Here is a 26,074-nt window from a genome sequence, read left to right on the forward strand (position 1 = left end):
TATTGTTTGCGGAACTACATTTCCCTACAGGACATTGTATATTTCGTCTGCCCCGCCTTGTGATTCTCCCGTGGCGTTGCAGAGCTCCCGGAAAGCATCAGGTTGGTTGTCAGGTAGAAGTAGTGTCTGCTTCCCGCCACATATCGCTATGGAGCGGTGTATATGTTATGTAATAGTGCATGTGGTAGCCTTGCTGTGGTGTGAGGTTGTATAGACATTGCTGGTTCTTCCTGAAGGCTGGATTGTATAGCTGCTGTGTATATGGGAACGTCACTAGCTGAAAATCACTGTTCCGCAAAGTAGCCAATCAGATTCCAGCGCAGCTTAGAAAGACGTGTTCTGATTGGCTGCTTTTCTGCTATTCTGTGTGTGCAGGATTTGGGTCACCACGAAAGGTTTTAGTAACTTTGTTTTTGGTCTCCTTCCTTGTATACCAGTCCTAGCTCTCTACTATAGAGGGAGTCCAGGATTTTTTTTTCTCTTGATCATTGGGGCGTGGGGATCAGGAATTAAAAAAAAATAAATTCCTGGACAACCCCTTTAAATGAATTTCCAGTGTTAGTAATGGATAGCTCATTGATTGTAAAGAGCTGCAGAATATGTTGGCGCTATGTAAGTAAGCTAAATAATAGATCGGCAGGGTGCTGACACCCCGATCAGCTGTGTGAAGAGAATACAGCGCTCCGGAGAGTGCTGGAGTTTCTTCAATACTTACTGTGAGCAGCGCTGTACCATTGTATTGTGACTATGCTTAGTATCGTAACTTGTCAAACCACTGATCTGTGGAGGTTCCCAATATCGGACCCCTCACTCTACCGATCTTTGATTGATGACTTTTCCCTGAAAAACTCTTTAAGGCTGTGGCGCAAAAAACACAGCGTTTTACAGACCCTTCAATTTGGATGGGATTTTAGCGAATCCCGTCCACACATTGCAAAAAAATACAGGCAGCGGAAAAACTGATTTTTCAAAACCGTTGCAGCCTGTGAGTTATACCTACAGAAATAACAGCGGTTTCCCTATAGGTATAATCGAAGCAGAAAGTCCACAGAGGTAACTTTTGCAGGCCTGCTACGTGGAATCTTATCCACTTTTACAAAATTGATGGCCAATCTTTAAAGGGAACCTGTCTGGTTGATTTTGGACACTAAGGGCTAGTTCACACGGGCACTAAGGGGGCCGATTATGGCGCGTAATCCACATCATAATCCGCTCCCTCACAATGGTGGTCTATGGAGACCGCCAGGCTACTTTTTTCCGTGAGCGGCATGTTGCCACTCACAGAAAAAAGAAGCGGGCTGCTCTTTCTTCAGGCAGATTCTGTGTCTGTCCGCCTGCCTGCAGCAACCTCCGTAGTTCGCCCATTCATTTTAACCTGCTCCGGAGGGGGAAGCCGCGACTGTCAGAAGCTGCGACAGTCGTGGCAGGCGGATTTCAACCCGAGAGTGATGCGGCTCCCCGCTTCACTCTTGGTGCCAAAATCCGCCCACATGCTCCCTGTGTGAACTTACCCTTAAGCACCCACAGGTCCTTATAGAGTGGGGATTTGTTGTCTCAAATTGCCCATGCAAAGTTCCTCTGTGCCCACATTAAAAAAAAAAAAAACTTTTATAATGTCATTGGACTCCTCTCTGTTGCTCTCGGTGCCTGCGCAGTTCTACAGTGAAGCAGAAGACGTACACGAGTCTTAGAGGAATGGGCCGTTCACTCCTTTGGCTTCAGTGAAGAACTGCGACAGCACAAGGAGTACGGCGGCACAGTGGTTATAAAGATTTTTTTATTGTGGGTGCGGATGAGTTTATAACAGGGCATTTCAGGACCAGTCTATAAGGACCTGTTGTTGGTTCCGTGTCCTTAATCGCTCTAACAAAGGTGTTTGCACTCGCCAGATGTTTATAGCATATTCACAGGATGTGCCGTAAGTGTCTGCTGATTTTGGGTTTCATCTGTGGGACCCACACAGATCTCTATAGTGACCCCACTAGGCTCCATCACCCAGCTCTCTCAAACCCCCATATATGCTAACAACCATATTCAGACTCAGTGGTGGTCGGGTTTTATAGAAACAATGTAACCCTCTGATCTACACTGGTTTTGTAGGGATATGGCTACACAACAGCAACTATGATTGCAACTCCTTTACTTATGTAAGTGAATAGAGTTCTATTAAAGGGGTTGTGCTGTTTTGGACTTCTATTCCTTTTCCACAGGACGGGATGAGTGACTTATTGCTGGTTCCCCAATGGTCAGGAGATCAGGGGACCAAAGTCCTTGTGAACGGAGCACTTGCGTTACCGGTGCTCCATTCACTTGTATTGGGCTACAGGCTCTACGGAAGATTCCAGTCCCGGCAGCCCCATAGCAGAGAATGGAGTGTCGGTCACACAAGCTTACTGGTGCTCCATTTATAAAGAGACTTTAGAGGGGCTTTTGTTCGCCCACCCCCGTGATCACTGGGCCACTTATCCCCTGTCCCGTAGATAGGGAATAAGTGTCCATGGCACAGCACCTTTAAAAATAGCACAGATATGCAAGTAAAGCGAGACTTCTGAATGGAAATGTTGTCGCCTCCATGTTTGACCTTTCCTCTATATACTTACACACTGCACCTAATCCTATGTCTGAGAGGTTTTTGTTTTCTGATATACTCTTACAAAGGACTTTATCAATGGTCCTAGGAGACAGACACGCCCTGGGCCTATGCACGAAAATCCTCCAGAACCTTTAACTCTTAGCTGTCCTTACAGCTGCCCCAAAGTACATTCATTTTAATAGACTTCAAGGATGTTTCCACCATTACAACTGTTGTATTATGGGGAAGGGTTGTCATACTGGTAATACGGTACAGAAAATCCAGTTACAAAGTGTAATGGTGCCATAATCTAAGGCCCCATGCACATAGGGCAGTCAGGAAAATCCTGTCTGGACATTGGTTGGATTTTCTTAGTCAGGAGACTCGGGATTCCTTGTATCGTAGTGATATATAATGCTGGTATTGGACAATGTGGCCTGAATGAAGAAAATTCAACCGCAGCCATTAGTGCGCATTCACATGGAACTACTATGCTGCAGATTCCTAGAATATGTTTATTTGGAACAGATTAATTACAGATTTTCTGTCTTGATTTGAAGGGAGAAAACTTGTAGCAGATTGGTTCAGATTAGTCCTAGGTATACAGAGGAGAACTGGATGGAACCAAAATGGAGCCTTTCATGAGGGCGACGATGTCTGTGTAGAAGCAGTTCTTGTTCTTTTACTGATAACTTTATGAACAACATGACTAGAAATTGGCAGCCATGTTAGGAATTACCCGGGAATGGGCAGCCATGTTAGGAATCGCTTAGGGATAGGCGGCCAAGTTAGGAATCACCTAGGTAAAGGCAACCATGTTAGGAATCGCCTAAGGATAGGCAACCGTGTTAGGAACTGTCTAGGGATAGGCAGCCATAATAAGAATCACATAGGGGTAGGCAGCCATGTTAGGAATGGCGGCCATATTAGGCGGCCATATTAGGAATCAATAAGGAACAGGCAGCCATGTTAGGAAACACCAAGTAATAGATAGGCATGTCAGGTATCACCTAGAACAGGCAGACGTGTAACTGAATAACTTAATGTTATGCAACACCAAGAAATAGCCATATCAGGAATCTCCTTAGAAACTGGCAGCCATGTTTACGAATCATCTAGTAATAGATAGCCATGTTAGGAATCACTTAAGAACAGACAACCATTTTTATGAAGCTTCTAGAGGCGGGTGAAGGCAGAATAACAAGTAGGTCTCTGGTTATCTCTGTCTTCACTTAATCTTATCAATGTCCTCATGTGCTTCTCTGCCCTCCTACAGTATATTGATAAGACTTGTAGGCCTCTGTTTTATCAAGTACCAAACAGCAGCGATCTAGAAGTTATAACAAGGCCGGACAAAGCCCAGCAGTCAGGTAGGTAATATGCAGGTAGCAAGTTTATTTTTTTCTATTGATGTTTGGGGAGATCTTCTTGTCCGACTACTATATAAATCACACAGACCCTGTGGAATGCTGTAACTAAATGACTGTAACATGTCCACAGCCAGACTGCAGAGTATATAGTGTATACAGGTGACTGATGCTAGTGGCGTGGCATTCTTCAATGGGCGCTTTGTCTTGACATGAATTCATGTCGTGTATGTTTGTCTTGGATTCATTGACAAACAGGTTTGCCGGGGACTGGAAGGTGTGCAGCAACGAGTGTATATATAAATATATATATCTTTCACTTAATTGCAGTATTACTGTTTCCATTGCACACAGTGGGTGTATAATAATGCGGTGAAATACATGTGTCACACTCATGGCATGAGCAAACGGCAGGGTGTGAGTACAGGTTGCTAGATTTAGAGTCTGACAAAGCGTAGCTGAACATCCAGTTGTCTTTATATAGTTACATAGGTTGAATAAAGATACAGACCCATTACATTCAACCATCAATTATACATTAAAGGGGTTTTCCCATCTGAACAAGTTATGGCCTATGCACAGGGTAGGGCATAAGTTGTAGATCATTGGGGGTCCGACCATTCAGACCCCCACAAAACAAGAGTACAGGGAAGTTTCAACTCCTGTTCTGAATGTTGTAGCCCGTGTACTGCTCAATGCATTTCAATGGGAGTTGCAGAGATAGGTGAACATGAAAGGTACTGTGCGTGTGATGTCTGACTACTGCCCAATTCAGAACTGGGGTCATCATAACGCCCTCATTCTAATAAGGCGGTCTGAGTGCTCGAGCCCCCATTGATCTGCAACTTGTGCCCTGCCTTGAGGAATGAGCATAAATTGCCCAGATGGAAGACCCCTTTAGGCTAAGGCCCCACGTGGCGAATCACGGCAGAAGGCATTTTTCCTGGCAATTTCACAGAATCTTTCTCTACGGGCTTTCTGCCCCTATTGTATCTATTTGGACAATACCTGAATTTCCGTAGATATAATTGACATGTTGTTATTTTAAAAAATATGTAAAATATGTGAATGTGAATTCCAGAAATGACAACTACTTTGCAGGTAATGTAAAATGCAGCTTTTTTTTTCCTGCCCTATTTGGAGATCAGGCTTTTTTCTATTTTAAAAAATACATCCTAAAGATGTATTTGCTTTTACAGCTGCTGCTTGACGTTGAGAACTGCATTATTTGTAACCAGAATTCCCAGGTCCTTCTCTACCATGTACCATGTAACAGGTCCCCCGTAATGTGTAGCATAGACTGGCCTGGAAGGAACAGGTACTAGCGGGAGAGCACAGTTCAGCTTGGGTGAATTATATGTATAAGGACAAGGTAAAATACATCCTGAATACTAACGGACAAGCCAGGATGGTGGTAAGTAAGGGTATGTTTACACAGCAGCTTTTAGAGTGACTTTTGAGACAATGATCCTTCTCAAATTTCTCTCCAAAAACCACCCCTATTCTGTCTCCATTAATTTCTATGGGAGGCAGTGATGGGTCCTGAAGAAAAAAAAAAAGTGACCTACTTTGTCTTGCTGGGGTTTCAGCGGCAGAATGGCGGCTAAGACCATGGCATGTTGCTTCACACTGCCTCGCTCTATTGAGGCTAACCCCACATGTAAACCCATAGCAGAAACCTGTAGTTAAAGAGGACCTTTCATCAGACTGGGCACAGGCAGTTCTATATACTGCTGGAAAGCCGACAGTGCGCTGAATTCAGGGCACTATCGCCTTTCCCGATTTGTGCCCCAGGTAAAGAGCTTTCGGTGCCGGTACCGTAGCGCTTTACAGTCAGAAGGGCGTTTCTGACAGTCTGTCAGGAACGTCCTTCTCCACAGCAGCGCCCATCGTGCTGTACAGTGTTGAGCGGGGAGGAACGCCCCTCCCTCTGCTCACAGTGCTCGTCCATAGGCGAGTATTATCAGGAGGGGAGGGGGTGTCTCCATATCTGCTTTAAAATATGAGCGAAAAGTCTGCGATGCAGGACTTCTTTTTTTTTTCCGCATTTTTCAGGAAAAACCCCGGTGGACCCCATTATAATCTATGGGGTCTGTGGGTAACCACTCTTTAAGCAGATTAGGTCTCTGTTCTTCAGGTTCCCATGTGGACCTGAAGAACAGAAAGTCGAACTCTCTGTGGGTGATGTTTCACTCCTACCATATCAGGTGGGCAGGTTCTATGTACTCGGCGGCGCCACCTCTCTTCTTTCTGGTGATTGAGATATTTCCCTTTGCAGGTCTTATATCCTTGTTACAGTTTGGTTTGTATCCGTTGTATTTTGGCCATGTTACACATTGGATCTACATTTGATACTTGTAATCCTTTACTAGCATTGACTTCAGCTCTGCTTTTCCATCTCCGATTTCCGTTTGCGGACTACCTGGCTATCCTCTGACTACTGTTGCTATATACTGCTTTGTATGCCAAGGTTGTGGGGTTTTCTTTGGCGCGCATTCCGTAAACCAAAATTCTACAGCTATGCAATGTCTGAACCTGGCCAATGTAAAAGAATAGAAAGGACATTGCGCAGTAAAAACCCTGGTTATATAAATGAAGATTTTTTTATTCGCTGACTTTTGAGGAATGTTCACTCTCATAATTTCTAGAACACTGGCATTATACTGTATGTTGCATTGGTAAGCTGTTAAAGGAGACCTTTTTTTGGAAAAAAAGGAATTTCACTTATTCGCTATGAGTAATGGTTTAACAGGCATGACTGGCGCATGAAGCCGCTGAACCAGAAGTAGTCACACGACAAGTAACGCTATACTGAAAGTAACTATTGTGTGTTATAGACTTGTCAGAATAGGGGCAAGGAACCGCATATGCTGCTCGGTATTCTCTGCAAATTACTGGGTGGCAAAATCGCAAAATGGTAACTCCTCGCACTCCTGGTAACATTTACATTAGACATTTCAGCCTAGTATACGGATCTTGTAAAGCTGTTGCTTTTCCTGCTGCGAGACATTTACACCCCAAGTGATTATTGCTGTGTGTTATAGTCCGTGCGGTACATTTATTAAAACCGTCTTGGTTGCCCCCAGCAACCAATCGCATCACAGCTTTCATTTTCTATTCTGCTCCTAAAAAATGAAAGCTAGATTGTGTTCGGTCGCTATGTGCAACCAAGACAGTTTTAATAAATCAGCCCCGTATGTCTCACATCTGCCCCGGAGACTCCGTAGCAGAAACTGCCAAACTGCTCAATGAAGAAAAAACAAATGTAACGACAAATGCCATCATTATTTGGTGCGACCTTTACTCTTTGGAGGAGGAGTCCTGGTAGTGATGATACGGCCCCCACAGATATAGCCCTGATCTCACCATCATTCAGTCTGTCTGGGACGACATGAAGAGACAGACGGATTGGAACAAGCCTACATCCACAGATCTGCACTTAGTTCTCCAACTTGGCGGGAACAACTTCCCTGCCGTGCTCCTTCAAAAATTGTCTGCAAGTACCGAGAACAAATGGTGGAAGGCAAAGGTCACACCAAATATTGTATATTGATATTTATTCATGTACATTGATATATTCTTGGCCGGCGATTTCTTCATGCATGGCCTTTGGTTCTGAGAAGGTCCCGGACCCTGGATCATGTGATCAGAACCAGCCCTGCCTCATGGGTCGCTCCACCCCCTCTCTCCCGCTCCTGTTTTCATGCCTGGTGCTATGGGGACTGGTAGACACTAGGAAAGGCAACCCCCCATAGCGCAGGTAAACCTGTGAAAACAAAAGAGGAGGGAGTATACAGCATTATCCAAGGTACATGACTCAGGATCAGGACCCCCATGTCCTGCCTGAAAAAGCTGCCAGCCAAATTAAGTTAAATAGAAGTCTATGGATAACCTCTTTTTAGCATCTGTTAGGAGACCTGTATAACTAAAGCAAAAACCAGTACTACAAACCGATCCAAAAGAAGGGCCACATGGTCAAGAACAGGGCTCTGGGCAGGTCAGTCAGGTCTCCCATTCTAGGGTTCGGCCTAGGTGTCCCACAATCCTATATATCAATCTGCCTGGGTCCTCCTGCTCTATAACATGCCGCCTGGAGACACCATGGTCAACATAAGCGGTTCCCTTTAAGAATGCGAGGCTGATCTGATCCTTCTAATCTGGTATTTGGGATGGGTGTGGTTTACAGTTTCACTTTACAGCAAGTAGTCTGTTTTGATTTCTTTTGCAGTCTCCCCTTTCCACATTCCGATTTTTTTTTTTTTTTTTTTTTAAATTGAGCACACCCTCTTTGGGGCAGTTCTTGGCTTGTTGGCGTTCTCCTTCCACAGACGCCTGTCAGAGATCCAACTAAGCAGCATCACTGTATTACCAGCTAAGGTCTTTGTTTATGTAGTAGTCGTGTTCGCCATGCCGTCCTCTGCCTCACATATATGTACAGCGTCTCTCCTGATAACCCTTTCATTGCTTCCAGTTTATTCCCTTTTTCTCCATAACCCATTTTCTCTCTCTGTTCCTGTGTGTCTCATCTCGCTCTTTTCATGCCAGTTAAGGGTTAAACCCAGAAATGCACACACATACTATAGCAGTGTCCTATGAGTCATAGGTGTTGGCCCAGGACGCTACATTTCCTCTGGTGGGTGTGGGCCTCCTCTGCTGGCATCCCTGCTGTATACTCGTAAGCTCCCTCCTTTGTATTTTTCTCACAAATGTTGCTGTTTTTGTCACTTTGTTTCACATATAACTATATTTCATGTCTTATATGTCAATGTTTTGTGATACAATCTTACAGCTGTTTCCTTACAGATTATCTTGAACGCACAAAATGCTTGACAGGGTGTCCAACCTGCAACCCCGGAGGGCGATGAATGCGGCTCAACACAAAATCATAAACTTACTTAAAGGGGTTGTCCAGAGCCTTTACAGATCATCTCTTCTAGCAGCCTCTGGGTACAGGAATCTGCTTCTTCACCAGACCCACCGCTATCGGGATGGGATTCCTATTACTTGTATAGGATCAGTGCTGCACGTGCCGCTTGTCCACTTGCAGCTTCCGGCACCCAGAGGCAGCTAAACTAGATCTGTGCGGGATTTGGGTGTCTAAACTTGTCACATCACACACTGATGACCTATCCTGGCTGTTCTGTGATTTTTTTATTTCTGTATATAAAGTGTGACCTGAGACAACTTTCTTTTTCCAGTATGGCTAAGAGGCACAAAAACCTTGAACACCCCTGTATTTAGGCACCAGTTATCATATTGTGTAGTGTTTTGTTTTAAGTGACTGCTGAGACCACCACCGGTCCCAGGAACAGGACCCCCGAATCACTCTTCTTGAGTGGATTGACAGTCGTCCATGTCCATTGTACTGCATTAAAGTCTATGGGACTGCAAGGCTATCTCTGGCAATCCCATAGAGAATGCAGAGTAACATACGTGTGACAGGTTAATGGGGACAAGTGCTTCAGGAATCCCATACTCTGTCCTCACTGACATTTACCTCTGTATATCCAGAGGAAAAGCCCACCGTGAGTTCTGATTTTTGGGATTTCAGCTGTAGAATGGAGTGTAGATTGTTACGGATCATTCCTGGAGATAGACTTGGATATGCAGGATAGCACCATAGTGAAGTATGGACACATCCCATGCAAACCGCTATGTATGTGGATAAGCCAGCAGATGTCTCCTATGAAGTAGATCACCCTCAGGATCCATATTTGATTACATGATATATGTCTCCTGTACAGGGATTGCTTCTTTTCATTCTTGTAACCCATTCTAAGCTTGCTGAACAACCCTTTTTGAGTTTGTATAAAAGCCTCGTCTTGTGTGTCCAGTCTGATGTTCACCCCTCTGTCTGTTTTTTGTCTGCAGACATGGCTCCGTCGACTCCTGGCCCTGTCCAGGTAGTTATAGTGCAAAAGCACGATCACTCCTTCCAGCTGGATGAGGAGGCTCTCGCCTCTGTTCTACTTCAGGACCATATTCGGGATTTGGATGTCGTTGTTGTTTCCGTGGCTGGTGCATTCCGAAAAGGGAAATCTTTCCTGCTTGACTTCATGCTGAGATACGTCTACAGCCAGGTGATGACTCACAAAGAGCACATGTAAAACCATGCCCCTTTTAAAGTAGGAGTATGTGAACCTCACGAGATTCGTCTTGCGAGTTTTGACCCAATGTTTTAGTTTTCACCAAAGTTTTCCGAACCAAAACTATTATACTTGGGAGGGCTGTGAGTGGAGGACAGCAAATATAAAGAACCGTGTTACTCACCTCTCCTGTCATCTGGCGTAGCTCCTTGTTCTCTTCTGTGATCTTTCCTCACTTCAGGGACCTGTGATTGGGCCTTATTGGTTACGTGTCATTGTGAATAAACAGGTGGCCCACGTATATGCTGAGGCCCAGTCACAAGCCTCATCGGTTGCACTGGAACCCAGGAGAGGTGAGTAACACAGTTCTTTTATGTTTGATCACCTCCCCTGGACCTCTGCTTATTATATTCTGGGGTCTGAAGAGACATTGGTTTGAACTTCAGTTTCGGCTATTTTTTTGCTTAAGGTGAACCTACCACAATGGTTTACTGTACTGCCTAAATCCTTCCAAATTCTAGTACTACTTGCTAAAATGTCCTGTTTAAGACGTTGCTCTTGTGACCACATTTTCTTATATTCTTTGGCTTTTCATGCTTTGCAGAAAGATGGTAATGCACCCAATTGGCTGGGGGCAGAAGATGAACCTCTTACTGGATTTTCTTGGAAAGGAGGTTCTGATCCAGACACCACTGGTATCCAAATCTGGAGTGAGGTGTTCACCATGAACAAGCCGGATGGTAAGGAGGTGAGAGCTGCTCATTCCAGTAAGTAGTACATGTGAACCTGCCCCCCAAGATAACTCTTATTAAGATCTTGTGATCTCCTTGTTTGTCAGGTTGCAGTGGTTCTGATGGATACTCAGGGTGCATTTGACAGTCAGTCCACGGTGAAAGACTGCGCTACGATTTTTGCTCTGAGTACGATGACCAGTTCCATCCAGGTCAGTAGATATTAAAGTTTTTGATGTGTGACTTGTAGTCTTTTCTGTTCTGTGCGTCAATTGGTTTTGTGTTCAGCAATTACTGAGGAGTCACAATGAGTATTCCTGTCACAAGATGCCGTTTATTGTAACCTACTGTACATCAAGCTCAATTTATAATCCTGCCCTGTTGATCCAGAGGAAGTCAAGATTCCCCCCAATGAGGCAGATGCCAAATTCCCCAATTTTTAAAGGGATTCCATAATTAGAATCCTGTTTTATGCTAAACCCTCACCGGAATAGCCTTAAAGAGGACCTTTCATGGGTTTGGGCACAGGCAGTTCTATATACTGCTGGAAAGCCAACAGTGTGCCAAATTCAGCGCACTGTTGGCTTTTTATGATCTGTGCCCCGGGTGAAGAGTTATCGGTACCGTAGTTCTTCATCGTCAGAAGGGCATTTCTGACAGTCTGTCAGGAACGTCCTTCTCCACAGCAGCGCCTATCGCGCTGTACAGTGTGAGCGGGGAGGAACGTTCCCTCCCCTCCTGATAATACTCGTCTATGGACGTGTACTGTGAGCAGAGGAGGGCCTACCCTCCCCCCCCCGCTCACACTGTACAGCGCTATAGGCGCTGCTCTGGAGAAAGACGTTCCTGACAGACTGTCAGTAATACCCTTCTGACGATGAAGAACTACGGTACCAGTACCGATAGCTCATTACCCAGGGCACAGATCATGAAAGCCGACAGTGTGCTGAATTCAGCGCACTGTCGGCTTTCCATCAGTATATAGAACTACCTGTGCCCTAAGTCATGAAGGTGTCCTCTTTAAGAAAGGCTATTTTTCCCCCTACGTTTAGATGTCTTCTCAGCACCGCCTTTCCTTAGATATCCCGATTTTTGTCCATATGCCTATGAGTTTTCGGGCAGTACTGGGGTCGGTCCCCAGCGCTCAAACAGCACCCAGGGCATCCCCAGTGCTGCGAGAAAACTATCCAGCGCCCCTTCTTCTTGTTGGCCTCTGTGGCACGGAGAAGACCTCTGAGGGTATGGGAAGAATAGCCTTTCTTAAGGCTATTAAAACAAGATTCTAATGATAAAAACCCTTTAAGGGGAAAAAAATCTTTCTAACTGCAAATATGCCTGTCAAAATAGATCCCTGTCTCAACATCCAGTCTCAAGATACTTTTCCTAACTTCTGTTTTTTTACTTTCAAGAAAGACATTGAGGCCCATCTTGAACTTGTACAACGAATCCATCATCACAGCTTCCTGTGGATGCGAATTCCATTGTCTGCATCGTAAAAAAATCCCATATATGTAGATGGTGAAAGCGGCCTTTCTGTCAACATAGACCCTATTGTGGTTATAGGCCTAGGTGTAAAGACATCACTGGAAAGATCTCTGTACAGTCCATTAATATATTTGTACATGGTGATCAGGTCGCTCCATATGTCATCCCTTTTTTTCCAAATGGAAAAACCCCAATTTTGATAACCTGCCTTTGTACTCTAAAGGCCCAGGCAAGCAGAAGACTTTGGCATTTATTTTGAGGGGGAATCCACCTCAAAATCCGTGACAAATTTTGTTCTGAATCTGCCTTTAATTATATTAAATGGGAAGGAGGGATTGAAGCAGTACTCCTTAAGGAAAAAAAAAAAAAAAAAAAAGAGCTTGATCTTGTAGTGGATTACACCGTTGATTCAGTCGCAGAACCTTGCGGCTCGGGCACTCCACTGATTAAGCCCATTCATTTTACACTAGGTCCACATTAGCGCTGGTGGACCCCAGTGGACCACGTTTACTATAATGGGGTCCGTTGGAACATACCTACTCATAAAAGCTGATCAGATTAGTCTGACAGGACCGGTCCCTCATACACTCACATACACTGTGCTATAAGGTTATTACCGCTGACATCTTCCAGCATAACATCTCTTAGAAACCCTTCGTATATTTTCTATACACTATTGGCGCCATATTGATACATTGCTGTTAGTTGCAGGGTAGTAAATAAGTATATGGCAGTAGTAGGCTGATTTCTCATATATTATTTGGTTATACTATACACAGTTCCTTTATATTTCTGCCCTGTGTGTATATTTGGTTTTATATCCGTTCATCATCATCATCTTCTTACAACTCTCCCATACAGATCTACAACTTGTCCCAGAACATACAAGAAGACGACCTCCAGCAACTTCAGGTAGGACAGTGATCTTATAAAGTAGACTAGTACTAGTGACTATGCACAAAGCAACGTCCATAAAGCAATGGTTGTGGGAACTGGAAGAACATGACAGACCCACAGCCCCATCCAACACCTTTGGGTTGAAATAGAGGGGAGATTGTGAACAAGGCCTTCTCCTCCTACATCAGTGTCTGACCTCAGAAATGGTCTGTTGCTTAAATGGGTAAAAATTCCCTCGGTCACAGTCCAAAATCTAGAAAGCTTTCCTGAAAGGGTAGAAGCTGTTTTAGCTGCAGGGTTGCAACATACTCCATGTTAATGGCTGTGGATATAGAATAGGATGTGGTAAAAGCTCTTGTAGGTGTAATGTGTAGGCGCCACATTACTTTTCTCCATATAATATATGTAATTGAGTGATTTCTGCCGTAAGATCAGGGATATGCGCAAAACAAAAGAGCCTAAGGTACACTCTGTACGTGATGTTTTTGGCAAGTGATGACGATTTCACAAATTTGTTTTTTATTTCCAGCTTTTTACTGAATATGGACGTTTAGCTATGGATGAAATCTTCTTGAAGCCGTTTCAAGTAAGTCCATTATGTGCTGATCTATATCTTGGGTGAGACCTCCCCCAAAACTAGCGACGCACAGGCATCGTCCAGGTGGTTGTGTCCACATGTGTTTTGGAGCTTGCCATGTTTACTCGGGACGTGGTCAGCAGACACAAAAATGGCAGAAATTGTTGAAATCTGCACTTTCTCCTAGATACCCTCCCTCTTCCTTGTTTCTAATGTATTTATTTCTGTCCCCCAATGTGTCCTACCTAATTGATGTAAGAAGTTGGGATAGCAGGTTCTCATGTTATATGTACAATGTGATGGTTCTTGTTTCATAGTTATGGTTCATTTTTCTTATAGACCTTGATGTTCTTGGTTCGCGATTGGAGCTTTCCCTATGAGAATCCGTATGGAGCAGATGGAGGCAACAAGTTTCTAGAAAAGAGATTACGGGTAAGGCAGCCGATGTGGTAGGAATGATTTTGATTACTTTTGTTCCCAGGTTGTGTACAATTTTGTGTGTGTGTGTATATAGGAACTGGCCAGACAGTATATTTTTAAATAAAAGGGTCAAAATAGGGTAAAAATCGAAAGGAAGTGATAATCGATTTCCGGATCCACCACTACTGCCATTCTGATGCTTCCAGCACTCCGCTGGTCCCTACTTTTTAGTCCCTTTTGACACAAAGGAAATAACACACAAAGGGTAAATCGTTTTCATGGGATATCGTTCTCTGACTGAAACCCCCAGTAATCTTAAGAAAACCTATCCCATTATGACCCTTCCTGGAATCCACTGGTTCCCACTTCCTATTTCCTCTTAAAGAGAACCTTCCATGGCCTTTGACATTAGCAGTTTTATATACCGATAGGAAGCTGAACATGCACTGGATTCAGCCCACTGTCAGCTTTCTAGTGGTATATAATAGCAATGATGTCAGAGGACATGAAAGGCATATTCCCACAAACATAACCCATATTTAGATTTGACAATGAAATGTTAAACATTTTTGCAAATATAAATTACTAAAAATTTTGCTGAATTTTAAAGATTTTCTTACAATCTTTTGTTTTGATTGGTGGTCAATGAATACAGCCATGAATGCAAAAACTTTCTATGGTCTAGGATATGCCAGAAAGCCAACCATGAGTTCCTTATACTGACCGGGTTATCAGGCAGGCACAGTGTATAGATGAAAAGATAACCTGGCTACAAGAAGAAAGTCACGGCTCGGTTTCAGAGTTTTGAAAGTTTCCGTGTTCATGGCGTCCCCAATGCTGTCAGAGAACTTTCCAGTGCCGCCTACATCTTCTTCAGGAACGTCCTCTTCATGCGTCTTCTTCCGGGGTTTGGCTTGAGACTTGTAGGCCTCGGGCAGAGCCGAGCATAGTAAGTAAGCGGCCATTTTCTTGTGGCCTGCGGGCATGCGCAGTCGGCTCTGCTCAAGGCCTACAAGTCTCAAGCCAACCCCCGGAAGAAGACACATGAAGACCCCGTTCCTGAAGAAGATGGAGGCGGCACTGGAGAGTTCTCCCACAGCATTGGGGACGCCCCCAGTGCTGCAAGAGAACTCATTTGCATACAACAGAAAACCGGGATTTGTATGGAACGGCGGCGCGGAGAAGACCTCTAAAGGTAGGAGATGAATAGCCTTTCTTAAGGCTATTCCGACGTGTTAGGGACAAAAAATGCCATCTGAATGATAGGATCCCTTTAAAGTCAGCATTCGTGGTCGTGTTGTATTGGGACAGCTCATAATGTCTGTCCATCTGTCGATGGCAGAGCTGAATGCCAACATTCCTATTGATGAGAATTTATCAGTCACCAATATGAAAATTAGTAATTTTTGGTCCACTAAGTCTGAAGCATTAAAGGGTAAATCAGGTACCCACAGGTTAGGACATGACTGTCTGCTAGGAACCCAAATAATTGTGACAAATGGAGATCCCATGTGCCCTCTACAGTATGATTGTTGCAGCTCCATTCATCTCTATGGGACTACTAAAGATAAGAGAACCGAAGTGATTGAAGAGACCGCTCCATTCATTCAGGGTAAAGGAGGGCTCTCTATTCTATGCGCAGTTGGGGTCCCAGCAGTCACACCGTTATCTCCTATCTTTAATCCTCATCTTGGAGACATCTCCAATACTTTTCAGAAGATGAGGGGTGGACATAACGAAGTCTGAAAGGAATTTACTATCATATACTGAAAACGCGGTGCTCAGGCTGGTTTCTTGTTGTTTATTGAGAGAGATCTTTTTTGGGCTTCACTTTCTGATTTTTAACCTTTCAGGTACAGGAAAATCAGCATGAAGAGATCCAGAACGTGCGGAAACACATTCACTCCTGTTTCTCCAATGTAAGCTGCTTCCTTCTTCCACATCCTGGGCTCAAGGTTGCAACCAGTCCTCAGTTTGATGGTCGTCTGAAAGGTTTGTTAAAGTTTCCATCTGAAGAAATATTTTTGTCTTTACTCCTTACTTGCATAGCTGTTGTATAAGTTTAGCAGGGACAGATGGACCGCTCATCTAGGGATGTTGTAGATCTGTGAAAAAACTGGGGTCGGAAAAGAGAGTCGCAATCTTTCTAAATGAAATCAGATTGTGGTCTCAAGGTCAAATCCTATAGTAATGTAAAACTGACACAACAATAACTCACAATTCCTTTTCATACTTTCTTACAGATATTGCTCCCGAGTTCACAGAACAGCTCAGTGCTCTTGTTCCTCTTGTCCTCGGCCCTAAAAGCCTTATGGAAAAAGAGATAAATGGTGCAAAAGTAACCTGTAGGGGACTTCTGGAATATTTTAAGGTAACTTAGGTAGTCCACATGAAGAGGAATTTGTGGTGGACATCTGCTGTCTCAAGCTGTAGAATCTACAAAAAGATGGAGCAGGATGCTTATTTTTATTTTTTTTCGGTATCCTGCTTCAATCTCTGCCTTCTATTAAGTACAGTAGGAATCTGCCACTGTTTTGGGGGTGGAATCTGCCTCAGTTCAATAGCAGATTATGCCATGTGAACATCTACTTAATATTTCTGGTCCAAATGTAAAAATTAAGGAAGGGGTCCCCACTACAGGGCGTTTATTCCGCTACTCCATTGGTGTGTTTTGCTCCCTACATTGCCTCAGCGGTCACGTCATTGGGTACAGGAGGAACGGGAACCTCTGCAGTGACGATGTGACAGAAATCTCAATGGTAACACATGACTGAAAGCCCTGATAGATATGTCATCAACCACATTTTCCTAGATTTCAACAACGGAGATAAAAATCTATACAAAATGGCCTTTATCCTCAGATTGCTCCTTCTATTTCATCAGCTCTGCATGTATCTGCATGGATGGATGAGCTTAAATAAACTGCGCAGTATTAGAGACAGCTTTAATTTGATTATTAATATGTTGTGGGTTTTTTTTTTTTATATAAAGGCGTATATTAAGATTTATCAAGGTGAAGACTTACCCCACCCCAAATCTATGCTGCAGGTATGATTTATATTTTAGTTCTTGCCAAATTTACAAAAACTTCTTCTGTCTAGTCCCGTTTTTTTAATCATTTGCCCTCCTTTTCGCAGGCAACTGCAGAAGCCAATAACTTGGCAGCTGTAGCTTCTGCTAAGGACTTATACAACAGCAGTATGGAGAAGGTGAGTAGTCATCGGGCTTTCCCATCTCTTACGGCATATCCTAAGGATAATTGATGTACATTTCACCTCCTGAGACCTGTGTCTATCTGAAAAATAGGGTTGGCGCCCTGCGGCTGCTATGAATGTAGTAGTGAATGTGCGCGTACAGCTCTCTTTCAGCTTCTTTAGGAGTTCTGAAAACTTCCAAGTTTGCTTATGTATCTGTTGTTAGGACTCTTATAGAAATGATTGAAGAGATCTTCTCATGCGTGGACATCTTTCTTATCACTGCAGCTGCATTCTCAGTTTCCAGATAGGTCTGCTTCCCATTCGTACGTCCCATGTCATAGCCGAGCAAACTGTACCCGAGCAGTTAAAAGATACACCACTGAAAAAGAAGCAAAACTAAAAGCACCATAAATGCCCTGAAGAAATGTGTGTGAATTCCTAGATATATAAGGCAATGTATCTAGAGAGTTTATTAACTGTGACTGGTCTCAAGTGGCCTACCTTTTCTTGAAGCTGCCCTGGCGATCAGATGGTGATCGCAGGTCTCTAGGCGCTCGTGGTGAGTTGTCACAGGGTGACACTGAGTACAACCTTCTATTTCCTTTACAGGAGAAGTTTCAGATTATGGCAGGAGACTTTACAATTGACTCCTTGTATGCTCGCTTTCTGAAGCCCAGAGACATTTACTGTTGTACCTACTACATAAATATATAGGGTCTATAAATCCCTTTGCTTCCCCGAATAGGAGCCAGACCAGATACAACTTGTCTTAAGCGTGGCTATGATAATGCACACCTATTACTTATGTTTTCAGAATGTACCATTATAGGACCTTTCTGGCATTTACTCATACAATATGTAACTGCAGGCGGATCCTAAGGTCTGTCTTCCAGCCCTTTTGTTAGAGGGAACTAACATGGGGTCCCCAGAATCAATGGGGATTTCTTGTATTTTATACCAGGCCAGGCAACTCCAATGGTTGAATTTGCAGCCGCCAGGAAATTAAAAACTAAAATGAATGCCGTTAATAGACAGTAAAGGAGTTTGTACCTTTCAAAAGGGTTGTCTAGCCCCAAAAGGATTTTTCATACTGATATGACCGATTCATCGGTATTCGATCAGTGAGTGTTCCAAACCCGAATCCCACGCAGATCAGCTGTCACGGCAGCCTTTGGGCTTTGGAAGTTACAGCAGTAGACAGGAGGCACATGCAGCTGCTCCTATTCTTTGGATTCCACAGGTGACTATTCCTGTAGATAGGTCATCACTGTAAAATATCTTTTTTTTTTTTTTTTTGGGATGGATACCCCAGGTCTCCCTATGGTGAGCCTGCTGAAAGACCACTCTTCTTTCTTATGGGGGTAGCTTATCTTAATAATGTCCCATATTGCCATACGGATGACATTGTGTACTGGCTGCGTGTCTGCTACTGACCTTTTTACGTTTGCTGTTCTTTGTGTAAAGTGTGCTATAGTGTCTATGTCCAGATTATGGTATCCATGATTATGAAATGGCAACCCTGTGATGTACCACCATGTATGTGTAGAGGTTCTTTGGGGGAGTATTGTTCTTCTTCTTCAGTGAGGACTGTGAGGCTAACTACATTGTACTGAAATCTGACATGATATGTATCTATACCCCGCGCTGTACTTATCATATCAAACAAAAAACCTTGCTTCACATGGAATAGGGTTGCTCAGATGGGACAAACCCAGTAAAATAAGGTTCAAAGAAGACAACATATGTTTCTAGCTCTCCTTATGTGACCCTTTTCCTTTGTAAAATACATCTCATCGTATCCTTGTTTTCTTTGTAATCTTTTGAAAGATTTGTGGAGGAGAAAAACCTTACGTGTCGCCTGATGTCCTGCAAGATCGACATGCCGTTTGCAAAGAGGAGGCACTGTCTTCTTTCGACCGTGCAAAAAAAATGGGAGGAGTGGAGTTCAGCCGACAGTACAGAGAAGAGCTGGAGAAAGATCTTGAGGAAATGTATTCTGCTTTCTGCAAGCACAATGAGGGCAAGAACATCTTCACTGCGTTTCGCACCCCAGCTGTGTTACTGGCCCTGGTGGCAGCATTATACATGGCCTCCGGTATCACAGGCTTTGTGGGGTTAGGAGTGGTGGCCCAGCTGTTAAACTGTGCAATGGGGTTGATTCTCATTGCACTCCTGTCTTGGGGCTACATCAAGTATTCTGGACAGTACAGAGACCTTGGGAAAGTCATAGACTCCAGTGCAGATTATGTTCTAGATCAGGTAAGTTTACCTTGATGGAAAATGGAAAACTCACTCTAGCTCCAAATTGTGGAAGGTACCTCCCTATGGATCAATGCCTGTTTTTTTTTCTAAACCCTTTGGGGGAATCTATCATTCCCTATATGATTGTTTTCTGGCATAGAGGGGTGATATTGAGGCATGGGTTTGACGAAAGGCCCTTTCTTTCACCAAATGTGCGCCTCAAGCCCTGATCTGGCTGATTTATTAAATCTCTTATCAGTTTCCCGGAGTGAATTAGAATGGAAATATTTGCCAGTTCCTACCTGGCGTCAATATCCATTCTGGCGCTGGGATTTCCGACAGATTGACAGATAATATTCTAAGTCCCTCAGCCAGTTGGGCCGTTAAATCCGGCATACAATACAAATGTCGGTCATCTTAATACATTTGGCCCATTCTCAGGGCAGAAAGCCAAACTAGAACATCTCTTCCAGAACGAAACAGCTATTTTAAGGTTATTGCCCCTTATGAGTGCTAGGTGAGAGGTCATAGACATGGGTCAGACGGGTACTATGTCTCCTTAGGGAGATGTCACTTTTACAGACCACCATATTGTGTGTAGAGTCTATCAGACTATGAATATTACATATTCCTTTCCAAGAATTCCTAGTCGAGCTTGCCTGGACTGTTAGACTGTACACAGCGTAAGGTGGACTGCGAAGGTGACATCTCCTTAAGGACATGTGGTACACCTTTTGGTCAGATAAGATTATGTCTGTCTTTGAATTGTATCTCATGGGGCTGCTGCGTATATGTGAATATATCCGTGCGCTAGGTTCAACTTTGCGTTCGGCTCACCACTCTACGGGTCTCCATCGGAGACCCTGTCCACTTAAAAAGCTCTTACCCATGGACCCCATAAACTATAACAGTTTCCGCAGCTTTTATAACGAAACCTCCTTGCCAGACTTCCCCTCCACCGATTTTAGGCGGTATCTGCGGATACTCCAATGCAGATGTGAATCTGGCCTTACTGTTCCCATACAGATGCAAACAAATTTCTAGCCCTGAGTTCTGTCCAAGTTTGATGTAAACCCGCACCTATAATAGTGTGTCTAAGAAATATTGTGTGAATAGCATGTTTTCCAAAATCCACGTCATATTTTTGACTTTATGGAAAGATAGATTTCTACATGATATAGGATATCTTTTATATGGTTACCTGAAGTAATGCGTTACCTTTTTATACAACAACAGGCTACAAACCGCTTGGGCAATTCCACTCGTCGCTTTGCAGAACCAGCAGTCGGCGCCCCACCCGAGAGGAAGAAGCAGAAGTAGCATCAGAGCTCAGTAAATCACATCTTTCCTGCCTCCAGCCCAAGTCACCGGCTTGTATCACAGCCATTCCAGCAATGTCACCTAAGATGATATGACAGCAGTGCCTTTCTTTCTTCTTTCCAACCTATCTACACATTCCCTACTTAATATAGGTAGACAACATTCAGCCTTGCATCCTATGATGGGTATGGGGATCCACAGTGTTTTATATTTTATGCCCTGCACTTTATAGCAGCAGCTTCTACAGTCTGAGCTAATATATTTCTATTGAACGTAAAGCTGAAAGTGACTCCGACTGTTCACTATACTCCTTATATTGCCCAGTAATGCGGACTATAGTTACTACAGGAGCTGCGGAGACTGGTCTGTCATCACAGTCCCAGTGCCATATCTTATTACTGTAATGCAGACCCTACGGATTCAGCATTATACCTGTGCATTTGTTATATCCTTTATCTACAAACCTATATATCTGAGAAAGTAATATCCTATATATTCATATTTTATGGAGCTTAGCTAGTTGTTACACTTAGTTTATGTGGTTTGCTGCTCTTTATTCCTAAGTTTATGTTATTGCTATTTTTGTATTTCTGGAGGGGCCTTAGTATAACCCTTGGTAGTGCCTTACAGTTTTTAGAGGGTTAAGAACCTGAATTATCTAGATCTCACTAGAACAAACCATGTCACTAAAAGGGGTATAAATCTTTGACATTTATGTTAACTTAAAAGAAAAAAAAAATCATACTAACGTTTCGTGGCGTGGTCTCATAGAATTAGTTATACATTGCTTAGAGAGGACCTTTCGTGTCCTGTACAATGTGACCTATTATATACTGCTGTACGGTATGTGGCTCAGAGGTGTTAGCTTCGACTACTGATATCATTGCATTGTCAGAGGGACGGCCTCGCAGCTTAGCGTCATTGCAGGGAGGTAAAAAAACAACAACTCCCACTATAGTACAAAGCTATACAAGTACCTTACCACCTAATGATGATGCTGAGCTTTAAGGCCCGCCCCTTTGACAGTGCAGGGATATCGGTAGCCAAAAGTAATGGCATTGATATCTCTGGCATTGGGGCATATACCTACAAAACTGACAGCTGAATTCCGCATAATGTTAGCTTTGCAGTGGTTTATAATAGGTCACATAGTGCATGAAAGGCGCTCTTTAAAGGGGATGTCCTAGCATAGCAACTTATCCGCTATAATAGGTAAGATGTCTAATCATTTGGGGTCACAACAACAGTGACAGTTGTACACATGCGTGACCACCACCCAATTCAAACGGAGGACATGGGACCCCCTGTTCTCATGATTGGTTTGGGAACTCCATGGATTAAGAACATGTTACCTACTCTGTGTTGAGGTAATATCTTCCATTTTGATGCAACCCCTTTGAAGCGGGTCCGTTATCTTTATATGCCAGCATACTCAAGGTATGAGACTGGTGTCTTCTTTCAGCTCCGCTACTAGCTAAACCGCACATTTCAGCATAATAGGCTAAGATATATATATATGTTCTTTATGTCAGTCAACTGTAACAAATAAAGAAGAAAGCACAAGTAGCAGGGGGCCGACTATGAAACATCGCAAGATTCCTGCAAAGTTTATCAGTAGCCAGAAGACTTACTATAAAGTCTAGGGACTGTCTGAGGCTACATTGCCTTATAGAGCACCTATCACATTGAATGCTGAAAACTTGAGGTATAGCACAGGACAAGCATGGTAGTTTATTGGGAAAGTAGTCAGTATATCTTATTTATTGAGCTCACTTCCTGTTGTCTCAAGGTTTGACTCTAGTGGGCAGTCTCATTCTGAGATGGATTCTCTATATAAGCCTACATGTGCATTAACACGTGCATGTATGGGTTTGTGAGACAACGGCAAGGACAGTATGTGGATGGCATCCATGTACTGTCTGTGCCTTCCATGGACTCCTATAATTCAATGAATGAGCAAGGACCACAAACAGGAATAGGACTTCAGAATGTTCAATAGGTTTTCTTAAAGTTGGAATTAAAACATTAAGGTTCTGTTCACTACTGCAACCAAAACACAGTATAAAAAGCCTATAAGGACTTGTAGATTTGGACACTTCTAGGCCTTTCATACCAAAGGAGTTCACTGGGAATTAGGCAAAAAAAAATCATATTGTTGAGGATACGAAACCCGAATCCTGGGATGATCAGCTGATTCAGCTGCCAGAAGAGTCCTATACAGATGAGTGGGATTAGAGCTGCGGTTCCCCAATGCCACCACTATAGCGTACGGGGCTGGAAGCTATATACTGTGTCTGGAGCCGTACACTGTAGCAGCTGTGTAGACGAATTGCAGCTTTTGTCCCATACACTTGAACATACTTTGTATACGGCTTCCGGCTTCTGAATCGGCTGATCTGTGCAGGGTCTGGCTGTTGGACCTTTACTGATCTGATAGTCATGACTTGTGGATAGGTCATCAGTATCCATTTTGCCTGAGTCTCAAACAACCCCTTTAAATAACCCTTTAGGCTTAGTTCACACGCAATTACGTGTGTGCATATTTCGTCGCGGCTTTCCGCTCTGGATTAGGCCCAAATGAACGGGCCTAGTCCGGAGGGTGCTGCTGCGAGGCGGACACCGTGCCTGATTCAGCTGCGGAATCCGCCTGAAGACAAGGCCGCTCGTTTCTTTTTTCCGCTAGCAGTCTACATAGACCACCATCGTGAGGGAGCAGATTATGACGTGGATTCCGCGCCAGAATCCGCCCCCTCTTGCCCTGTGTGAACGGGACCTTAGGAACCCTCCACTGACATGTTTAGTGTTTTTGCTCCTTTTTATGGATTTCCGTTGTTTTAATAGAAAATTCCAAAACCACAGGCATAGATTGGCCTAGCGGGAATGGACCAGAGTCGCAAAAGCGGATTTCCCCCCCCCCCTTTCTTTCTATACTTGGCGTACAACCATTCCATTGTCACTTTATTCTATGTGGTTACACTTCATTAGTATTGAATTGATCCCAATGTTCAATGTTCCAGTTTTTGTGAATCTTGTTCCCTTTGCATTAGGTTACATTTACATCGTGCCTTACGTTATGAGTCTCCATAAAGTGCTCATGTATATCCAATCCCCTATATACATCTATGCTTCCTTGCACTATACACATTCCTTTCTATGTGCAATCTTAAGATTTATCTATAACTAGAAGTATATTGTATGTGGGCAGTCATGGTGATGTATGTAATATCTGTGCCTGTTACGTTTATGCAAGCGCATATATATGTATATTTGTGAATATATAGGGATGTCGTATACTAAACACTAGTTTGCAATGGTCTTGCCGAATTGACGTCTCCTCCCCATCCAAAGTGACATATTCTCTATGGTAAGAGCTAAATTCCAAAGCACAGTTAAAATCTGGACCAATATTTCCTATTACTGCTGCTTCTTTTTCTATCCTTTTTTATTTGTAATAAAAGCAATTGTAACACATTTTTGTGGATGTTTTTTTTTTATTGACTCTTTATTTTTTTGGGGACCCAAAATAGTTATGTTTTTTGCAGCTGCTCTAAATATGTGGACGGTGCTGTGATAGGATAAGCTGCATCACACTGTATGTTGCAGTCTGTACCAGAAGGTGGCGCTGTAGTACACTCAGATGCTTCTTATTGAGAAGGTTGCAACAAGTACTTCAGATTTCATCCTTCGAAACCGGACATTGCTTCTGCCTTTTAGAAGAAACTGCTAGACTTCTTACCTTGAAAAATTAAACATGATAGAAGAAGGTGTCACTCATGTTATTTATACTAGTCAATGGGAGCAGACACAGACAAAGGGGGGTCCGTGGACAAACTCCATTTCTCATGATTCATCTGCCTGCTCTCACTCTGTACACCCCTTTCTTCTCCACTCTCCCCTATATGTAAATTCCCTCCCTGCTACAGGGTCTGCTGTTTGTCAGTGTCTGTCTTGTGTCTCACTTCTTCAGTCCATGCAGCAACGCTCTCCTTCGCATATCTGACCAGGTAATGAATCACTCCCATGACTACAAGGGACAAGGAGATCACATGCTGCTGTGATGTTTCATTTGCTGGCTGTGCTGCCCACAGGGAGGGGTAGTGAACTTGTAAACGAAATGTCACAGCTGAAGTCTATGACCTGAAAATAAATCAGATAAACAGGGCTGAATTTATAAAGGATATACATTAAGAACTCTTTTGTCTTGATACATCCTGTTATTTGGCCTATATATATATATATATATATAATTATTATTTATTTTTTTTAAACCACATAAGTTTATGGTTTTCCCTGCTTTTGTATATTTCACAGTCACGGACTTTCCATTATATATGAGCACAATGTGATCTGATGCTTGGCATGGCTGGTTTTGCTCTGAGAATCTGATGAACCAAACATTTTGCTGCCATTATAGGATAAATGTAGTATAAGAAGGGGACCATATATGACCTGTTCAAGTCTGCCTGAGCGAAGGCTGCCATTTGGATGAGCTCATGTTGCTTCTTTTGTCAAAACGTAACTAAAATTTCAGACAACTTTTGTGTCATTAATACACTTTGTAATATACTTTACTAACAAATTTTGTCTCCTTTCTGTGAAATCCTGTAATATATACACTGTGTGTATATATATATATATATATATATATATATATATATATTTTCTTTTAACACTTTCCTTTGCTTCTCTATTGCGGGCTATAACCTATGAGGTCCGTGTGATTTCTTAGCTAACCGTTTTTTAATGTGTATAGGTATCCGTCCCCAAATGCAGATGTGAATCGGGCCTAACACAGTGAAGACAGTAGAGTATGTTTGTGGTAAGTGGGAGACTACCTTTAACTTACATTTCAGCGTTATTACATTTCTTATGGGATTCCAGTAAGAATATTTATCCTCCATCCATAGGATAGAGTGTAAATAGCTGATCAGTAAGGGTCTGACCACTGATACTGAGAATACGGAGTGTTTGTTACCTGTTCTGAATTCAGCTTGACCACTACCAAAAGCCGAGAGCGACAGCTGAACTAAGAAAGGATGTACCTTCATCTTTACACATAAAACTAAGGCTGGAGAACATTCTACATAGGCCACCTGTTATGGCATCCAGGTGATCTGATCACTATGTTAACCAGACTAATGTGGAAACAGAAGACAGCTCTATGGTAGTCAGCAGGGTCTT

At 43.2% G+C, this 26,074-nt stretch overlaps 1 protein-coding gene across 1 annotated transcript; it reads left to right on the forward strand.

Moving 5' to 3' along the window:
• Positions 1-16: 16 nt before the first annotated feature.
• Positions 17-24,364, forward strand: ATL3 (atlastin GTPase 3). The gene is made up of 13 exons (XM_075281483.1): positions 17-101; positions 9,811-10,019; positions 10,630-10,773; positions 10,864-10,968; positions 13,103-13,153; positions 13,668-13,724; positions 14,055-14,147; positions 15,989-16,127; positions 16,379-16,506; positions 17,127-17,183; positions 17,273-17,344; positions 19,160-19,591; positions 20,810-24,364. Exons 2-13 carry the CDS (start codon positions 9,813-9,815, stop codon positions 20,891-20,893), a joined length of 1,569 nt encoding a protein of 522 aa, XP_075137584.1. The 5' UTR covers positions 17-101; positions 9,811-9,812; the 3' UTR covers positions 20,894-24,364.
• Positions 24,365-26,074: the final 1,710 nt, after the last annotated feature.

The sequence above is a fragment of the Leptodactylus fuscus genome, chromosome 7 (genome assembly GCF_031893055.1).
Source record: "Leptodactylus fuscus isolate aLepFus1 chromosome 7, aLepFus1.hap2, whole genome shotgun sequence".
In the NCBI taxonomy this organism is placed as follows: domain Eukaryota; kingdom Metazoa; phylum Chordata; class Amphibia; order Anura; family Leptodactylidae; genus Leptodactylus; species Leptodactylus fuscus.

Coding starts and splice junctions, on each gene's coding strand:
- ATL3 (XM_075281483.1), top strand. CDS start 9,813: ATGGCTCCGTCGACTCCTGGCCCTGTCCAGGTAGTTATAGTGCAAAAG. Junction 13,154..13,667: donor ACGACCTCCAGCAACTTCAG/GTAGGACAGTGA, acceptor TTTTATTTCCAG/CTTTTTACTGAATATGGACG. Junction 13,725..14,054: donor TCTTCTTGAAGCCGTTTCAA/GTAAGTCCATTA, acceptor TTTTTCTTATAG/ACCTTGATGTTCTTGGTTCG.